General features: G+C 44.7%; 1 protein-coding gene across 4 annotated transcripts in view; it reads left to right on the forward strand.

Annotated features, from left to right (window-relative positions):
* SMARCA2 (SWI/SNF related, matrix associated, actin dependent regulator of chromatin, subfamily a, member 2) overlaps nt 1-15,725 on the forward strand; it is a 175,279-nt gene that overhangs the window by 482 nt on the left and 159,072 nt on the right. Inside the window, exons 1-2 of one of the 4 annotated variants that reach the window (XM_043487360.1) lie at nt 1,398-1,536; nt 12,893-13,153. In XM_043487360.1, the coding sequence (XP_043343295.1) occupies nt 12,929-13,153 (225 nt within the window). In that variant the 5' untranslated portion in view covers nt 1,398-1,536; nt 12,893-12,928. The other 3 variants (XM_043487361.1, XM_043487358.1, XM_043487359.1) reach the window with 3 other exon arrangements.

Below are 15,725 nucleotides of genomic sequence, written 5' to 3' on the forward strand. Positions count from 1 at the left end.
CCAACAAACCACAGCCTTGACCCTAGGTAGGCAATCAGTGATGCTCTGCCAACGGAAGGTTGCAACATACACACATGCACACACACACACACACACACACACACACACACACACACACACACACACACACACACACACACACACACACACACACACACACACACACACACACACACGGCAAGGTTGCAATCCCCTCAGTCCTTTAAAAGCTGGGGTTGGGGGAGGAGGTGGCAGGAGGACCGGGAAGAGTATGGAAACGCTACGGTTCTACCAGAGCAGTCCTCCCCGGAAGAGTTGGAAGGGGAGCGGGAGGAGAGGGCGAGGAGCCCGGGCTGACGGGTGGGCGCCCACGAACGCGGCTGCCACCAGCTTCCCCGGGACTTGTTTAAAGGGCTCCGGCTGCGGAGACGAGAGCTGGTCGCGGTGGGCGAAGCCGGAGCTGGCTCGCCGAGGCGGTGGCAGCCACCGCCGCGGGGCCGCTGCGTGCGGGATCGGAGGTGTCACCCACTTTGCGAGCAGGGATGGGTACGCTGACCGGTAGGCAGGCCTTTAGGCAAAGGGGCTGCCGGGGCTCTGCACCCGGGGCACTGCGGACGACCCTGCCCCTGGTACCTGGTGGCCGCGCTGGCTCGGGTGTTGAAGTTCGGGGTGTGCAGCCCCGACCACACTGCTGGGAGGGGGGAAAGGAGGGAGGAGGTCCTGAAGAAGGAGGTCGGAGGTGCCCATTGGGCTGTTACCCTGCCCTCCGCCTTCTGGGGTTTGTTTTCTTTTGCTCTGCATCTTCCCCTAGCTTGGTCTGCCGGAACCTCGGGCGTGGGTCGCCGGCGATCATCCAGATGCTAGGGGAGCACCCGGGCCCGGGAGAGCCACGGCGGCTGCGGGCCGGGGAGGCCATGATCCGGATAATCCTCTCTGCCTGACTGTCACAAACAGGACCCTCGCGCACCCCGTGTGGCGTTCGCTGTAGAAGGGAAGGGCTGGCGCGGGGTAGGGGGTGGGGGGCGAATGGGGAGGCTGGTGAGGGCAGGAGGCGGGGAGACCGGGAGGGAGCCTGCCCCCAGAGATGACACGCACCGCTTCCTTCTTGTTCCCTGCTTTCGAGTTTGCTTTATTCCCATCCCAACCTGGTTTACTCCTTCCTCTGCCTTCCCCCTCCATCTCGCCGTGTTCCCTCCTCCCGGTTGCGTTGCAAAACACGGCCATGCCATCTGCAAGGTGTCGCGATGCACTTCCCCAAATAACCAGTCCGGCGCGCCAGCCCCTAGTCACCCTCCCGTCTGCGGGCGCACACCAAGTGGGGCGCCCTGGGTGCCCTGCACCAGGCCTCGCAGCCTGGGCGCAGTTGCACCGCGCGGGGCGGGGCGCAGCAGTGCGGGCTCCAGGGGGACAACCGCTCCTGGGTCCCGACACTCGGACCGGTTTCCGGCACACGCGGGGAAATCGCCTCCCGCCAGTGTCTGCGCACTCGCCCCCGCCTCCACCGCCTGGATTGCATTATTATTTTTATCCTGGTTGCAGTTTGCAGCCGAGATCCTGGTGAGCCCGGGGCTGGCCGGACTGCTGGTGGGGGGTGGGGGGGGTGGCGGGTGGAGGGAAGTTGGACGTGGATCAGGCAGGAAAAAAAAAGTTTGGCAGGGAGACTAAGGAAGGAGGGAGGGTGGGAGGGGGCGGCGAGCTCCCGCAGCTCGCGTCTCGGCGCCCTCGGGGCAGGCGCGAGTGTGTCTGCGCGTGAGTGTGAGTGTGTGTTGTGCGCGCTGGGGCCGGTGCGTCGCGAGCAGCGGCGAGGGCAGCTGCTCCAGCTCGTGCCCTGCCCGGGAGCCGAGGGAGGACAAGGCGAGGTTTGGTGGTGGAGGAGCGGTGGGGGTGGCGTGTGCGTGTGGCTGTGAGTGTGCGCGCGCGAGCAGCGGAGAATCAGGAAGTCACAGCAGCGAAGCGCACACAGACATGTTTGATCGCCGTGACATGACGCGCGCGAGGGAGGAAGCGGCAGCGGCTGCGGGGGCCGGGCCGCGGGCTCCAGCGCCGGCCTAGGGCTTGGGCGGGGAGACCCGCTCCGGGCAGCCGGCAGGGCCGCCACAGCAGGCTAGGCGAGCCCCGTGCCTCTTTTTGTTCCGAGTCCCCCAGGTAAGGAGCCTGAGCCTCCGCCGCCCGCCGGGTGCGGGGCTTTCCAGTTCTTTCCCTCCCGGCCCCCTCCGGTCTCCCGGTCAGGCTTTCTTGCAAAGTCAGGCGGGCGGGGGAAGCCGGCTCCCGGCCCTCCGATCGATCGCGTGGAAAACTTTCCAGCGGGAGGCACCGCGAGGGGAAGAAGGCCTTGCTGGCTGCTGTCCGTTGTCAGTTCTTTCTCCTCCGGGTCCGGAGAGTGGAGTCGCTGTGCCCCGGGGCTGTGGCACGCTCAAACTTCAGGCCTAAACGTGCCGCCAGCTTTCGCCGGATTTACTCCAGAAATTAAATATTCGAAGTCGTCCGCTTGGTCCTGCCAGGCGTTTGGGTTTTTGAAGAGCAGAAGGCAGGCATGGGAGTCGAGGGGGCGGGGGGGGGTTGTGCAGAAGTGCAGGATCCATTCCTTCTTTAATGTCTGCAGCGGGTGTTATGTAATTTTAGTAGCACACGGGTGCAAAGCCCATACTGGGCTTCTCCCCTCCTTTGTTTATATAACTTTTGGGAGAGTTTTGCAAGGTTCCCCCCCTCCCTCCTTTTTCTTCTTTCCGTTGTCGACCTAATGGAGCTTGGTGCATTTGAAAAAGTAAAGCGACCTGGGTGAGTATATTATTGAGAGGTGCTATCCTTAATCTCCTGGTTATTATGCAGACTGTGTCCCTAACTGTGTGTGATGTTAGAGCATAAGGAAGACATCAAGGATACACGTTTGTCTACTGCACTGAGTGGTTATTTTTAACGTCTCTGTACATCAGTAGCAGAGTTAAAATTTCAACTTCCACGTCAAAGGACTTTTTAATTTACACCTGGATGTGCCATGCTTGTTGGCACAGAAAGATTGCTGTTTTCGTTACTGAATGGAAGAAAATTTCTATCTAACTCAGAAACCTGAGTCAGTAAGACTCAGAAACCTCTGAGAACTGCACTGAAACAAAAGCCATGCCCAGTGTTGTTGTGTGTATATACTTACATTGGCACATTCAAATGTTTCAGTATTATTTTATTTGCAGGACCATTGCCCAAGGCTTGTTTGCCTATACTAGACGTGCTAGGCTTCTAGCTTACCTCTAGCTTCCTGGTGAATTGTTAAGAGGTGTGGCAGGTTTGAATCCAAGTTGGTGAATTGTTATGCAAAGAAAACACACTTTTCTCTTTTAGGAATCTAATTGCCCTTTTATTCTCCTAGACATTTTTTTTTTTTTTTAAAGCTCCCTAACAACTTGAATGTTTGCTGGTGGGAAGAGATTTGGAGATACCCATTAGGTTCATAAGATATTTATGGATGTGACTTAAAGTAGAAAAGCAAACCTGTGTACAACTACTGCTCTACCTTGTTGGGGGCATTAAAGAGAAAAGTCGTATTGGTGGAGAACATTGTAAAATAAATCAGAGGAATTTGGGGTATCTGAACCCTTAAAAAATTGGCAGAGGTGAGAGGGCGCCTCCTTCATTGAAGCTTTCTTCTCCTGAGTGACATCAGTTACACCCCAACTCGGGGACTAGCTGCCCTGTGGGGTTTCACAGAAAATATTCACCGCCAGAGTGTGTTCAAAGCAGCCTTAGATCTTTTCTTTTGTTCAGTTTTTTTAAGTGGTTTTTGAGCATTTCTCGTCAAGTTTCTTAAAAAGTGCTTTGACCAACACCTGAGGCTTGGAATTGACAAAAAAAAAAAAAAAACCAAAAATGCCTTTGCTTCTGTTATATTGTTAATGTTTGGGTTCTGTTTAAAATATTTCTGGCGCTATAACTAGAAGGGAACACTTCGGCAAAGAAATAATTATTTAAAACTTTTTTCTTTGATGAAGTTTAAGATAACATAAAAGCACATCTCATGCTTTTCTCAGAGATCATTGTGGTACCCTTTATATTCCGGTAATATCTTGACATTTCGTTTTAAGGCCTTATTATGTATTGAAACAAGACCATGAAAGAGAAGACTTTCATATATTATAAAAGTGGTGCCATCCTCCAGTGTTTTCGTGTTGAGTTTTTTTTTTTCCTTTAGAAGTCTTCCTTTGTAAACAAGGCCTTTGTCAAACTCTCCTAGGTCAGCAGCTTTTTGATACTCCAGAGAAATAATAAATCACTGTTTTTGACATCTTGACATGGTGCCATGAGAAATGAATTGTCATAAATATAATGCTAAGGAGTGTTTCCCTACACTAGCATATTGAGATTGGTCAGACCTGATTTAGTCACCGAAAGTTTTGATTTTCACTGTTTCTGGTCAGGATGATTTTAGAGAAGTCAGGGACAATTTGTTGCTTAACACGAGTGGCCTTAGAAACTTTATATAAATGAGTCACTTTTCTGCAGTATTTCTGGTGAACAGATGAAAAAAATTCCCTAATGTGAAAAGCCATTTTTCGGGAGCTGCTTCTGATTTTTTTCCTGTTCATTTTTTTTTTCTATGAAAGAATGATCATCTGAATTGTTCCTTTTTCTTAAACATATTCTGTAGGTGGTTTTGAACAATAGTGGATGCTGAATTTTCTGTCATCTTTGGAAGTGTTTGTTTATGGAACTTTAATCTCTAGCCAGTTAATAAAGTCATGGATCATTCTATGAGTAGTTGAAAATAGAAAATACAGGTGGTGGCCAGTTATTTGGTAGAGTATTTAGGAAGGCCTGGGATGTTTACTTTTTCTACATAGAAAGTCATGACTATACCAGGGAATATAGAAGTCTTAGAACTTAGTTCTGCCAGAGTCAATATGAAGCATAGCATATTTATTTGCCTAAAAGATATTTATCACCTAGTTAAGTGGGATCTTGCAACCAGGGTTTGGAAAATTTTGCAACTTAATTACTGTTTATTTTTACTTTTCCCCTTCATATTAATATAGCCCTTTTCTTTGAAAGTGTTTAGATATATTAGAAATTTTAAATATACAGTCAAAGATACTTTAATACTTATACTTATCAAAACATATAGCACAACTGATGAAATTCAGGAGCTACATAGCTGAATTTTTTGATTGTTGGATATAAACATTATTTAATTTTAATTATGAGAGAACAAGTCATTAATTCACTCATTTAGAGTGATGCTTTAGATACGAAATACAGGATTTTTGACTGAAATATTAACATAAGTGGTGGCCTTCTGGACTTCATTATACATTATTATGTAACTGAAGCCTACTGTGAATTGTGATGTTTTATTAGATATGAGACTTTCAGAACATTCAAACAGTTATCAATTAGGAAATACGCCTGTAGAATTTTATACCTTTAAAAATAACACAATATTCTATGTAGTGTTAGGTGTGTAGGCATCAGTCTTCCACCTATATATCATTTACCTCTCTGCAAGCACTAATATTTTAAAAATGTTTTAGAAACTGACCTAATTTAAATATGGGGTGACCCTTTTATAGATCGATGAATGAAGTTGATAGAAGTTAAAATAAATTTGAGGTTTAGAAACTATTAAATAATAAGTCCCCTCTCCTTTTGTCATTTTGTTTAAACTGAATTCAGAATTGGGGGATTAAAATTACTTAAAAAAAGAAAAAAAAAAAAACCTCTGACCAGAAAACACTGGGGTATGTTATTTTACAGGTGAACAGAAGTCTAAGGGAAATTCTATATCAGTTTATGTTAGGATTGTATTTTCTTGTTTAGGGTAACTGTATATTTCTTTACCTACTTGAGACTGTATTGTCCAGTTTTGACCATCCTACTAGGAGTTAAGTCATTGAACTTGAAACTTAAATCTCCATGAGGAAAGCTGGGCAAGTAATAACATTGCAAATATTTGCAACTGTTTGGCAGTTTTCTGTTGTGCTGTATTCCTACATGTACTAAAATGCTATTAAGTGAAGTCTATAAGTCCATAAAAAATGAATGATCTGCAATTGAGAATTTATGTCTTTTAAAGAACGTGCCTGAACATGTGTGAATAGTGAATTGTAAACCGCACAGATCACGTGATACAGGGAGAGATCTGGGTGAGCTCTCTTGAGTCCACAGGGCAGATATTCTTCGTGACGGGGTAGGATTGTGGCCGGAGGAGGCCAGGGGTGAGGGCGCTGGGAACTGATCATCTGAGATCGGAAGAAGTCCTGAGATCACAGGCACCGAGCTGAAAAAAAACTGTGAGAAGACCAATGTACCAGTTTTGACCTGCTTGCCCAGAGCAAGAGGTTCCAGTTGGAAGAATTTTCAAAAGATAAAGTTGGAAAAGGTAGAAAGACTTGCTTTCCATGGGGAAGCATGAATTTTTTATCCGGCATGGTTTGGAGTCTTCTCTCAGAAGTTTGGAGCAACAGAATTCATGAACAAAAAGGAGAGTTATTTAGCAGATTGTGAATTCAAGTCGAGGTTGGAAATTGAAGCCTTTAGAAGGATCCGCGTGATGATGTACATTTTTCTGCGATAGCTCACAAAGTGTTTTCATGTGGAATATTTTATTTGCTTTGTATCAAAATTGATGTTGTAGCTGGCTGCTGTTACACCTGTTTTGTAAGAGAATTTTAAATTCAAAGGTCAAATAAACTACTCTGTGATTTATTTTTTAATAGCATTAATTATTAACACTGTAAATGGCCATTTTTCATTTTAACTGCAATGAACTTGAAGGGTTTGTGCTTGAATTTTTGTTGCTGCTGTGAAAGTTGGGCATATCAAAGCTCGTCTGTCACATAACCAAGTTTCGTTCAGCATATAATGGTCAAGTTTTACTGCTCAGTCAGCGTGCGCCATGTCAACCAGAAAAAGTTTTTAAAATATATACGTGTTTAGTGTGTAAATAAAATTATCTTAGCTAACAGAGAAGGAAGTGGCTATCATTGATTCTTATCGGCATCCCAGATGAGGTTGCCTTGCAGAGGGTCCTAACAGAACCTAGGAAGGATGGGTGTGTGTGTACACAAATTAGATTTCAGGCGTGTCACGCTTTGCTACTAGCTTGTTGGTTTGTCTTTTTGGGTTTTGACCAGTTGCCTAGCAGTTTGGGTTGAGCTGAATTTGAGAAGTGATAGTTATCTGTGATTACCTGTGGCCACAAGATTGGGGGTTAGACAGGTGCTCTCTACTGGAGGGCTTTGTTGTTGAGGGGCTTCTAGTACTTTGGGTTTTCTCATAAATACCCTGCTTAAAAGAATCTTTCCTTTGTGGAAACATTGGCTGTCCTCACCGAAGAGATCATCCAGTTGCATCACAGGTAGATGCTTCTGAGAAGGCAGCTCATGGTATGTCCAAGGTGGTAGAGTCAAGAGCCCAGCTCTTGTTGAGGCAGCGCCTGGGGCTCATGAGGCTGTAATTAGCCCTTGAAGTTGGTTGTTCTCTCTTGTCCTGAACAGATCTGCCTCGGGGCCCTTGCCAGTTCTGACTCCGGGCAAGGACAGTCCCAGGGCTTTTTATTCCAAGTAAGGGCGGCAGCTCACATCCTAATTTGTCCCCTTGACTCAATGATGAGGAGTTCACAGAAAACACAGCACACTTTTCACGCAACCACTTTTTAAAACCTCCTCAACTTTGAATGGTAAACTGACTTGGAATGGAATGACGACGAGAAAGCTGTTTTCCGAGCTTCTCTAGAGTTTCGGGCCAGCCACGTAGAATACTCTAAGCCCAGTGTGGTTTTTATCTGTGGCACAAATCATATCATGCACTGTTTAAAGTTGCACGTCTCAGGCCAAGAAGCATGAGGGCTTTGGGGATATTTCACCACCTATCCAGACAGCCTTGGCCTCTGAAAACGAAACTTCAGATGGGTTTATTTCTTTTATCTTCCTGGCTATTTTTACCAACTCTCCTGCTCACCCATCAAGAACAGCAACACTTGTGTTCCAGCTCCAGGGAAGTTGTTACTTCTTGTGGGGGGATTATCAATTCATTTGTAGAGAAGGTTACAGAGAAAACAAGAAATCCTTCAGGGTCAGGGGAGATGGTCTGAATCAGCAAACAGACATAAAAAGAACTCTTATCTTAACTCTCTCCTGAGCCTTATCATTCTCCTTAACAGCCAAAAAACTTTTAAAAGAGTGATTTTTAGGATAGTGAACTGGGCCTAACTTTTATTTCTAATATTCCACCTTTGGCCCTTGCCCATATGTGTTTCTTTAAACACAGCAGTGATAAAGGTCTGCTGGAGAGCCCACGCCCCCCACGCTTCCTTATTGTGTTCGGCGAATAGTTATTTAAGAAGCATTGTCTAGTCAAGGTGGCTTTGTTTCCCCAAACTTTTTCTGTGACTAGAAAACCACAGTTTCTAGTAAACACATGTTTATTATCTACTTCAAGCCCTCACTGAAACATCACCTTATCCATGAAGCCTCCCTTAATTCCCTTCTCTTGCCTCTGCCCTCTGAGATGTAATTCTGCCCATGACTGCAATGGACACTCCAGCTCAACCCCTTTTGGTCTTGCAGGAGCTTGCGTGTTTGTTCATTTCTTTTTTCTCACTGCTATATATGGATAAGTCTCGTTTCTCCATCAGACTTGCCGAGCCTTGGGGTAAGCCCTCTGGTCATTCTTGTACATCCTTCATGCCTTCTGTCCTGGGAAAGGGTCAGGACATTTGAGAATAGATCAGTAAAACAGGTCTTCTGGTTCTTTGATTAAATGTCACCATCCTCTTAAGTTCAGAATGTTTGTCTCTGCCTCATATTCTTTCAAGGGCTTCTCTTCACTTCTCTGTCCCTTCGTACATTAACATGCGATCACGTGAAGCCACGCCCTAATCCCATTGTGATACCTCCCGTTGTTTCCATCTTTGTTTCTGCTCCCTGCGCATCTTTGCTCAACCTGAGTGACAGCTCTCCAGGCTGGTGGATGGCCTGGCTTGCCTGATGTTGCCCTGACTCGGTCATGGGCCCGGAGTCAAGAGACAAAGTCACCCACAGATGTGACTTTGGGCAAGCTCTGTGGTCCCTTTGTGCTCTCCTCTTTTAAACGGGGACATGACAAGATGTGTCCTCAAGTCAAGTCACTGAAATGGTTCAACCCATAGGGGTGTGTTGTTAAGTATTACTGCAGGCATAGGGGTCTTTCAGCTGATTGGAGTAAACCACAAAGGTAGATGTTTTGTCGCTGGTTGTCCTGGTTGGACTGGTGACCCTTAAAATTCCATGAAGTTGAACTCCTTTTAATATGCAGATGGGTGTGCCCCAGGGCTTTGGGGCTTTCTGCTAAGGGGAGAGGAAGGAGATTCGGGCAGAGGGAAGATGTCTGCGGTGGCTGGAGTTGTGGGAAGCACCAACGACTTTTATTTTTAAAAGCACACACTCCACGGTTGTAAAGGCAGGGTCAGGACGAAAAAAGACAGGGTGTACTGCTGAAAAATTCTTGGCTAAGAACACAGCGGCCTGGCCCTCGGGGAGTGCTGGTGTGAGGTGGAGGGAAGCGTGGCAGGGAGGATGGAGGCGGCGGGGGTGGCGCCGGCAATGCCAGTGTAGGCCCTGTCTGTGTGTTTTACCTCCTCACACACACACATTTTCTTTATTGTGTTGGCCCCGCAATTGTGGAACAGGTCATTCTCTTTGGTGACTATGTAAAACTCACCCCCTCCCCCTCCAACACCAGATAAAAATAGATTTTGAGTGTTAACTTTGTGGAGAGACCAAGAGCTCCTGCCCCATCAAGGTGACCAGAGCTATAGCCTCTCCCCCATCCATCCTGCCCCCAACCCCACCATCACCACCCCATCTACCTCACTTCATCAGTGCTTGGAGGAAAGAGGCTTTGGATTTCTGGGCAGAGGGGGCAGGAGGATGGGTGAGGGAGAAGATGGCTTGACCAGTTCTGGACTTTCAACCTTCGCTGCAGGGACTTAGTAATGCCCTGCGCCTCTGCTCAAGACTCACCCCTCTTGGGAATCTACAGCACCCAGTTGTTATACGCTATGAGAAAGTCTGATTATGTCTTGGAGCTGTACCATGAAGTTGCTCTCATCAGAAACGAGAGGAAGGAAAAGGAGGCGAGGATGACATCCTCACCTCTGAAAGGTGCTCCTCTTTGGTGCCCTTGGGTGACGGTGGGACAGCACGGATTCCGGGTCCTGCTGGGAGGGTCACCAATGAATGTCTCCACACAGAAGATTGGAGGAATCAGGAGATGCTGCAAGTCATGGATTGGCAGATGCAGAGAGCCTTAGATGCTCCAATTCCAAGCTCCGACGAAACTGAGAAGCCCCAGAAGAAAGGCGCTTTGCCCGGGACCCTGAGGGTTGGTGGTGGCCCTGAGATTGGCAGACAGGAACCCAAGGTCTCTGGGCTCCCAGTCAGAAGCCAGAGAGTCACATGCAAGTTGCTCAGTAGTCCAGATCCCCTAGCTGGGCTGCATGAGGCATGTTTGCTCATTTGTTAGACTATGCCGTTCCTCTGAGCTAACTTCTTGTGTTCTTGTGTGTGTGCTCATCTATGCTATTTCATGGACACATGCATTAAGGGTGTGCTTCTAAAGATCCTCGTCTTAAGAAAAAGTTTCCCATGTGACATGTTAACATTCCTCTATATACCCATACTTTTCTACTTCCCGTCACATATGTTTTCCCCTAAGAAGTTTTCAGTAGTTTCCTATAACAAAAAAATGAGGAGCATTTTTATGGGACTGTATACCATTAATTACAACCTTCTATGAGATTCCCAGGTGAAAATTATTATATATGCAGAAAATCGTTAGATATTAAAATATAAAACATGAAAAGTAGGACTACCAGGCTGACTGAGCATTTGTATCTTCATTGTTCAAACTTGTGGTATCTTACCATCATAGCCACTGAAGCCAGTTTCAAGGTAAACCATAACAGGAAGTAAGCAATTTCCTTTTATTCACTAAAAAATAAAGGGGTTTATTAGTTTGCTGATATACATGAAAGAACATTTAAACTTGGAGTACCCCTGAATTGACGTCAGCTTCCTAAATTTAAAATGCTGACTGAACGTGTGTGTGTATGTGTGTGTGTGTGTGTGTGTGTGTGTATATGTGAGGGGGTGGAATGCCAAAAAAAAGGTTACTTCTGCCTGCTTTGTTAATCACAAAGAAAAAATAATAACATTTGGCTCTCTAGTGAATTCAAGGCTATAATTCACCATCCAAGTTTCCCTGTTGTTTTAGAAACCACTTGAACGGGGTTCTCTTAGTACCCCCTTGTATCAGCAAAACAGTTTGAGTGATCCCTTGCTCGAAATCATTCCAAAGCAGCCTTTCATCGCTTCCTGTTTTAGCCCTAATTCATTTATCAGATTGGCCCAAATCTTGCCTCCGTTGTTAAGATTTCTTTGTTTGAGCATACCTTGAACACTGACTGCTCTCCTAATTTTTTATTTTTAAATAATTGACTCTATTAATAGTTTGTCCATGCAGTTTTGTCTACAGTTCATTCAATTTTTTTTTTAACTCCACACTGGTTGGACGTGCTGGGGAAATAGGAGCAAGGAAGAGCAAGTCCTTGCCCTCACGGCCCTCACATTCTAGAGATTCCTCAAGAGGTGACGGTAGTTAGCTAAGAATGGAAGTAATGTGTGTGCGTGTTTTAGTTTTCCCTCTAACCTGTCATTTCTCTGTGGACAGAGCCCTGCTGTGGGTGACCAAGCCCCTGTGGTCTAATTTCAACCCTGCCTGTCATCAGTGGGCACACAAATCCATTTAGGATTTTGTGAGTTTGGCATCAGAATTTTGTGCATACAGGTGTGTGCCCCAGGTGACATAATAAATCATCATGACTTTCCTGGGATCATTCTGGACCATGGAGACATCAGAATTCAGAAAACAGCTTATTTCGTCATTTTGGCTCATATCCAAGAGTCAGTCATACCCACTCCATGAGGCAGTTCCCCAGTGGGGATGCCAGGAAGTCTTGGTGCGTAGGAGATGGTGTATTGCTTTGCTGGAGAACTGAAATTTCCACACCTCATCAGTGTGTAGAAATCCAGGAGTCAGAGATGACTTCTCTTGTGACTCTTGGACCCCACAGAGGGCTGGGATGAATCTCTGGCCTCAACTGTACATGTGGTCTTCTATCCATTAACTGGTGGGCGGACACATCTTAACCTGTCCTTCCTAGTCATTTCTGCTGCAGTGGAGGTGGCAGGGGTGGGGAATGATGCTCAGTAAGGGTAACTGCTTGTTGTGCCAGATTCAGAGCTGTGGTTTTACGTGTACTATTGCATTTTAGTCTCAGTGCGTAATTGTATACGTGGATATTTGAACCCATATTTGTCCAACTCCCATAACCTCTGCTTTTCCCATGATTGGCAATTCCCTTTCATTCTCAATTTATGGAATTGTACTTTTCCCCCCTTTTGACTAGAATTCTCTGAGAAGTTTGAACGCCCATTGACTTATGCAAGTGGATCTTGGTTGGGTACATCTTTAGGAATTTTGTATTTTAACGGCTTTGGGGGGGGCGGTTAATGACTTGTAAGGTGCCCAAGTAATGAAGAGCATCTGTTGAATTCAGTAATAAATTTCAAGCTTGTTTAGAATTCTGCTTATGTGTTAAATTTTAGTTTCTCCAGTGAGCCTTTTTTTTGCATCTTAGATGATTTATATCTTTCTGGAGAATCATTTAGAGTTGTTTTTTCTTTTAAACAAGTGGTCTTCATAAAGAGGAGGGCAGATGGATATGGATATGTATATCACACCCTCTGAAGCATCTGGACCAGACAGGGGAGTTCTGTTTGATGTTCGTTACAGAAATGGCACCACCAAATACTAACAACTGTTTTATTCTGATCTTAACATCATGTTTAAAACATCCCTTTCTCTTTTCTTCTTTCCATCTCAGTATCACTGTACCGACTGGCAGAGACAGGAGAAGTAGATGTCCACGCCCACAGACCCTGGCGCGATGCCCCACCCGGGGCCTTCGCCAGGGCCGGGACCCTCTCCTGGACCCATTCTTGGGCCCAGTCCGGGACCTGGACCATCCCCCGGTTCCGTCCACAGTATGATGGGGCCAAGTCCTGGGCCTCCTAGTGTCTCACACCCTATGCCGTCGATGGGGTCTGCTGACTTCCCTCAGGAAGGCCTGCATCAGATGCACAAGGTGAGTCCATTCTCCTTCCCAGTCTTGTCTTCTGAGTCATGGATGGCTAATAATCCCTGATAACCAACCCCCCCCCCCACTCTTTTTTTTCTACTGTGGTTAGCAAGAGCATCAGCTAGGTTTTTTTCTTATCTTGTACCTTATTAAAAATATACATTATTAGGCTCTTTTATGGATACAGATGTTACACCAGTCAGGAAGATTTGATCTTGGCTTTTAAAAAAATGTTACCTATAATATGCAGCTTTGACAGATTCTGTGGATTGGGGGTTGCAGGTATTTTGACTTGGTGAAGAAGTAGGAATAAGTCTTACTTTTTTCCCCCAACTACGTCTGTTAAGTAACTTATACCATCTATGAGTAACATACTGAAAATTATCCTTCCCTGAAAAGATCTCATAGGTCCCAAAGAGGAAAAGGGAAAGTGAGTTTTTTCCTAAAGCATATTTTCAGAAAAGCCTTGATAGAAATAAAATAGTTTCTAGGGAATCCTTGAAAATGCACTTTGCTCTCTGCCTGTGAAGTGGCTTTCTTCTGGTTTTGGAAGAGGGCTCTGATTTTGTAGAGCCCAGGCCCAGTTGTTATTAAGATTATAATAATCTGCCATTTGTGAGATTCAGGTTGTAGCTGTGGGGATGATCATAGCAGTATGACTTTGGTATTATGGCTTTGTAGGAGATGTGAAAAAGAATGGCCTTTTGAGAACGCAGACAAAATCTGTGACAATTTGTGTTGAAGAGTAGGAGTAACCACTGTATGTTACCTGAAGGTTAGGCCTGATGAGATGTATGGCCGTTTTACATCTTTTTTGGATGATATCACAGGTAGATAAGGTAGTGATGGAAGATACTGGTTTGAAACAGGAAGGTTACTGCAAAAAAGTGCAAGTCTTTTCTTTAATTGGTAGGACTGGAGTCAGTTTTAAGGTAAGGCATTGCAGCCCAGGAAGGGAAAATTAATTTTTCACAAATTGTTGTTATTTGACAGTTTTCAAATAAAAAAAATTAATATATACTTATTTTGAAAAGTAAAACCATATTGATCTAAATAAGTGGTTCACCCCAGGTAACAGCTTATTGTACATACTTTTTTTCCTTAAATTTTGACTAAGACTGTATGAAGTATTTTTTAATTAATTAATTAATTTTACTTGGAGAATAATTACAATATTGTGATGGTTTTTGCCATATAGCAACATGAGTCAGCTATAGGTGTACATGTGTATCCCCCCATCTGGAACCCCCTTTCTGCCTCCCTCCCCACCCTGTCCCTCTGGGTTGTCCCAGAGCACTGGTTTTGGGTGTCCTGCTTCATGCACCAAACTTGCACTGGTCATCTATTTTATATATGGTAATGTACACATTTTAATGGTATTCTCTCAAATCATCCCACCCTGGCCTTCTCTCCTGAGTCCAAATGTCTGTTTTTTACGAGTGTCTCCTTTGCTGCTCTGCACATAGGATTGTCGGTACCATCTTTCTAGATTCCATATATATGTGTTAATATACAGTATTTGTCTTTTTCTTTCTGACTTACTTCACTCTATATAATAGGCTCCAGGTTCATCCACCTTATTAGAACTGACTCAAATGTGTTTCTTTTTGTAAAAAATATGGAACACTTTATGAATTTGTGTGCCATGCTAATCTTATCATTCCAATTCTAGTATATGTGCTGCCGAAGTGAGCACTGTATATACGTTTTTTGCACCTTACTTTTCTCCAGCTTCAACAAAAATACCATCTAAGCATAGATTTGCATATTCAGGTGATAGATTTAAATTTTTTTCTTTTACCATAATCGAGCCATATCATCATTGTTAATTACTTTGAGACTTCTTTTTCATTTAACTATATCATGGATAGCCCTATAATATCTCCAAGGTCTCTCCCTGCTTTTTTGAGTTCTTTTAAATACAGATTTTTAGCTTGTCAGGTATGTAAAGAAATGCTTATTTTCCATATCGTATTCATTAGGAGACATATTGAATATATAGACATATCAAAGTCATTACATTGTCTTGTGTTCATATTGTATTAATTGGAGGATTATATTATAGACTGGATCTGTCAGTTGCAAACCTTAGTACAGGTAGGTGAAATAATTTTGAGAGGGCTTAAGGATGCTTTCACCTTCGAAATGAAAGATAAGATTTGAAGGAAATATTTAGCTCACCTTTATTATTATTTAAGCATTGAAAAGTTAAACCTATTCGTAAGTGTTAGGTCATTGTTATGTTCTGAATTGTTTTTATTTATATCTTCTGATCCCTTCTGTTTTGTTCCCTAGCATCTTTGTCACATTTTCTCATCTTCTCTACCCCCATCGATGCTCTTTTTTGTTTTGTTCTCATTCTGCAAGTTTTGCATTTTCTCATCCTGCTTTTCTTCGGCCCACAGACCCTCAGATAATTCCCTGGGTGAGGACATGGTGAAGTGCCTGGAGTTCACACCTGCTGACCAGATGCTTCACTTTCTGAAAATCTTTTTATAGGCAGCTTTATTCCTTTTCTTTTCTCCTCCGTCTCCCTCTGAGCTTCAGCTTTTTGCTTTTCAACATTACTGGAAATAAA

Source organism: Cervus canadensis, chromosome 14 (genome assembly GCF_019320065.1).
Source record: "Cervus canadensis isolate Bull #8, Minnesota chromosome 14, ASM1932006v1, whole genome shotgun sequence".
In the NCBI taxonomy this organism is placed as follows: Eukaryota; Metazoa; Chordata; class Mammalia; order Artiodactyla; family Cervidae; genus Cervus; species Cervus canadensis.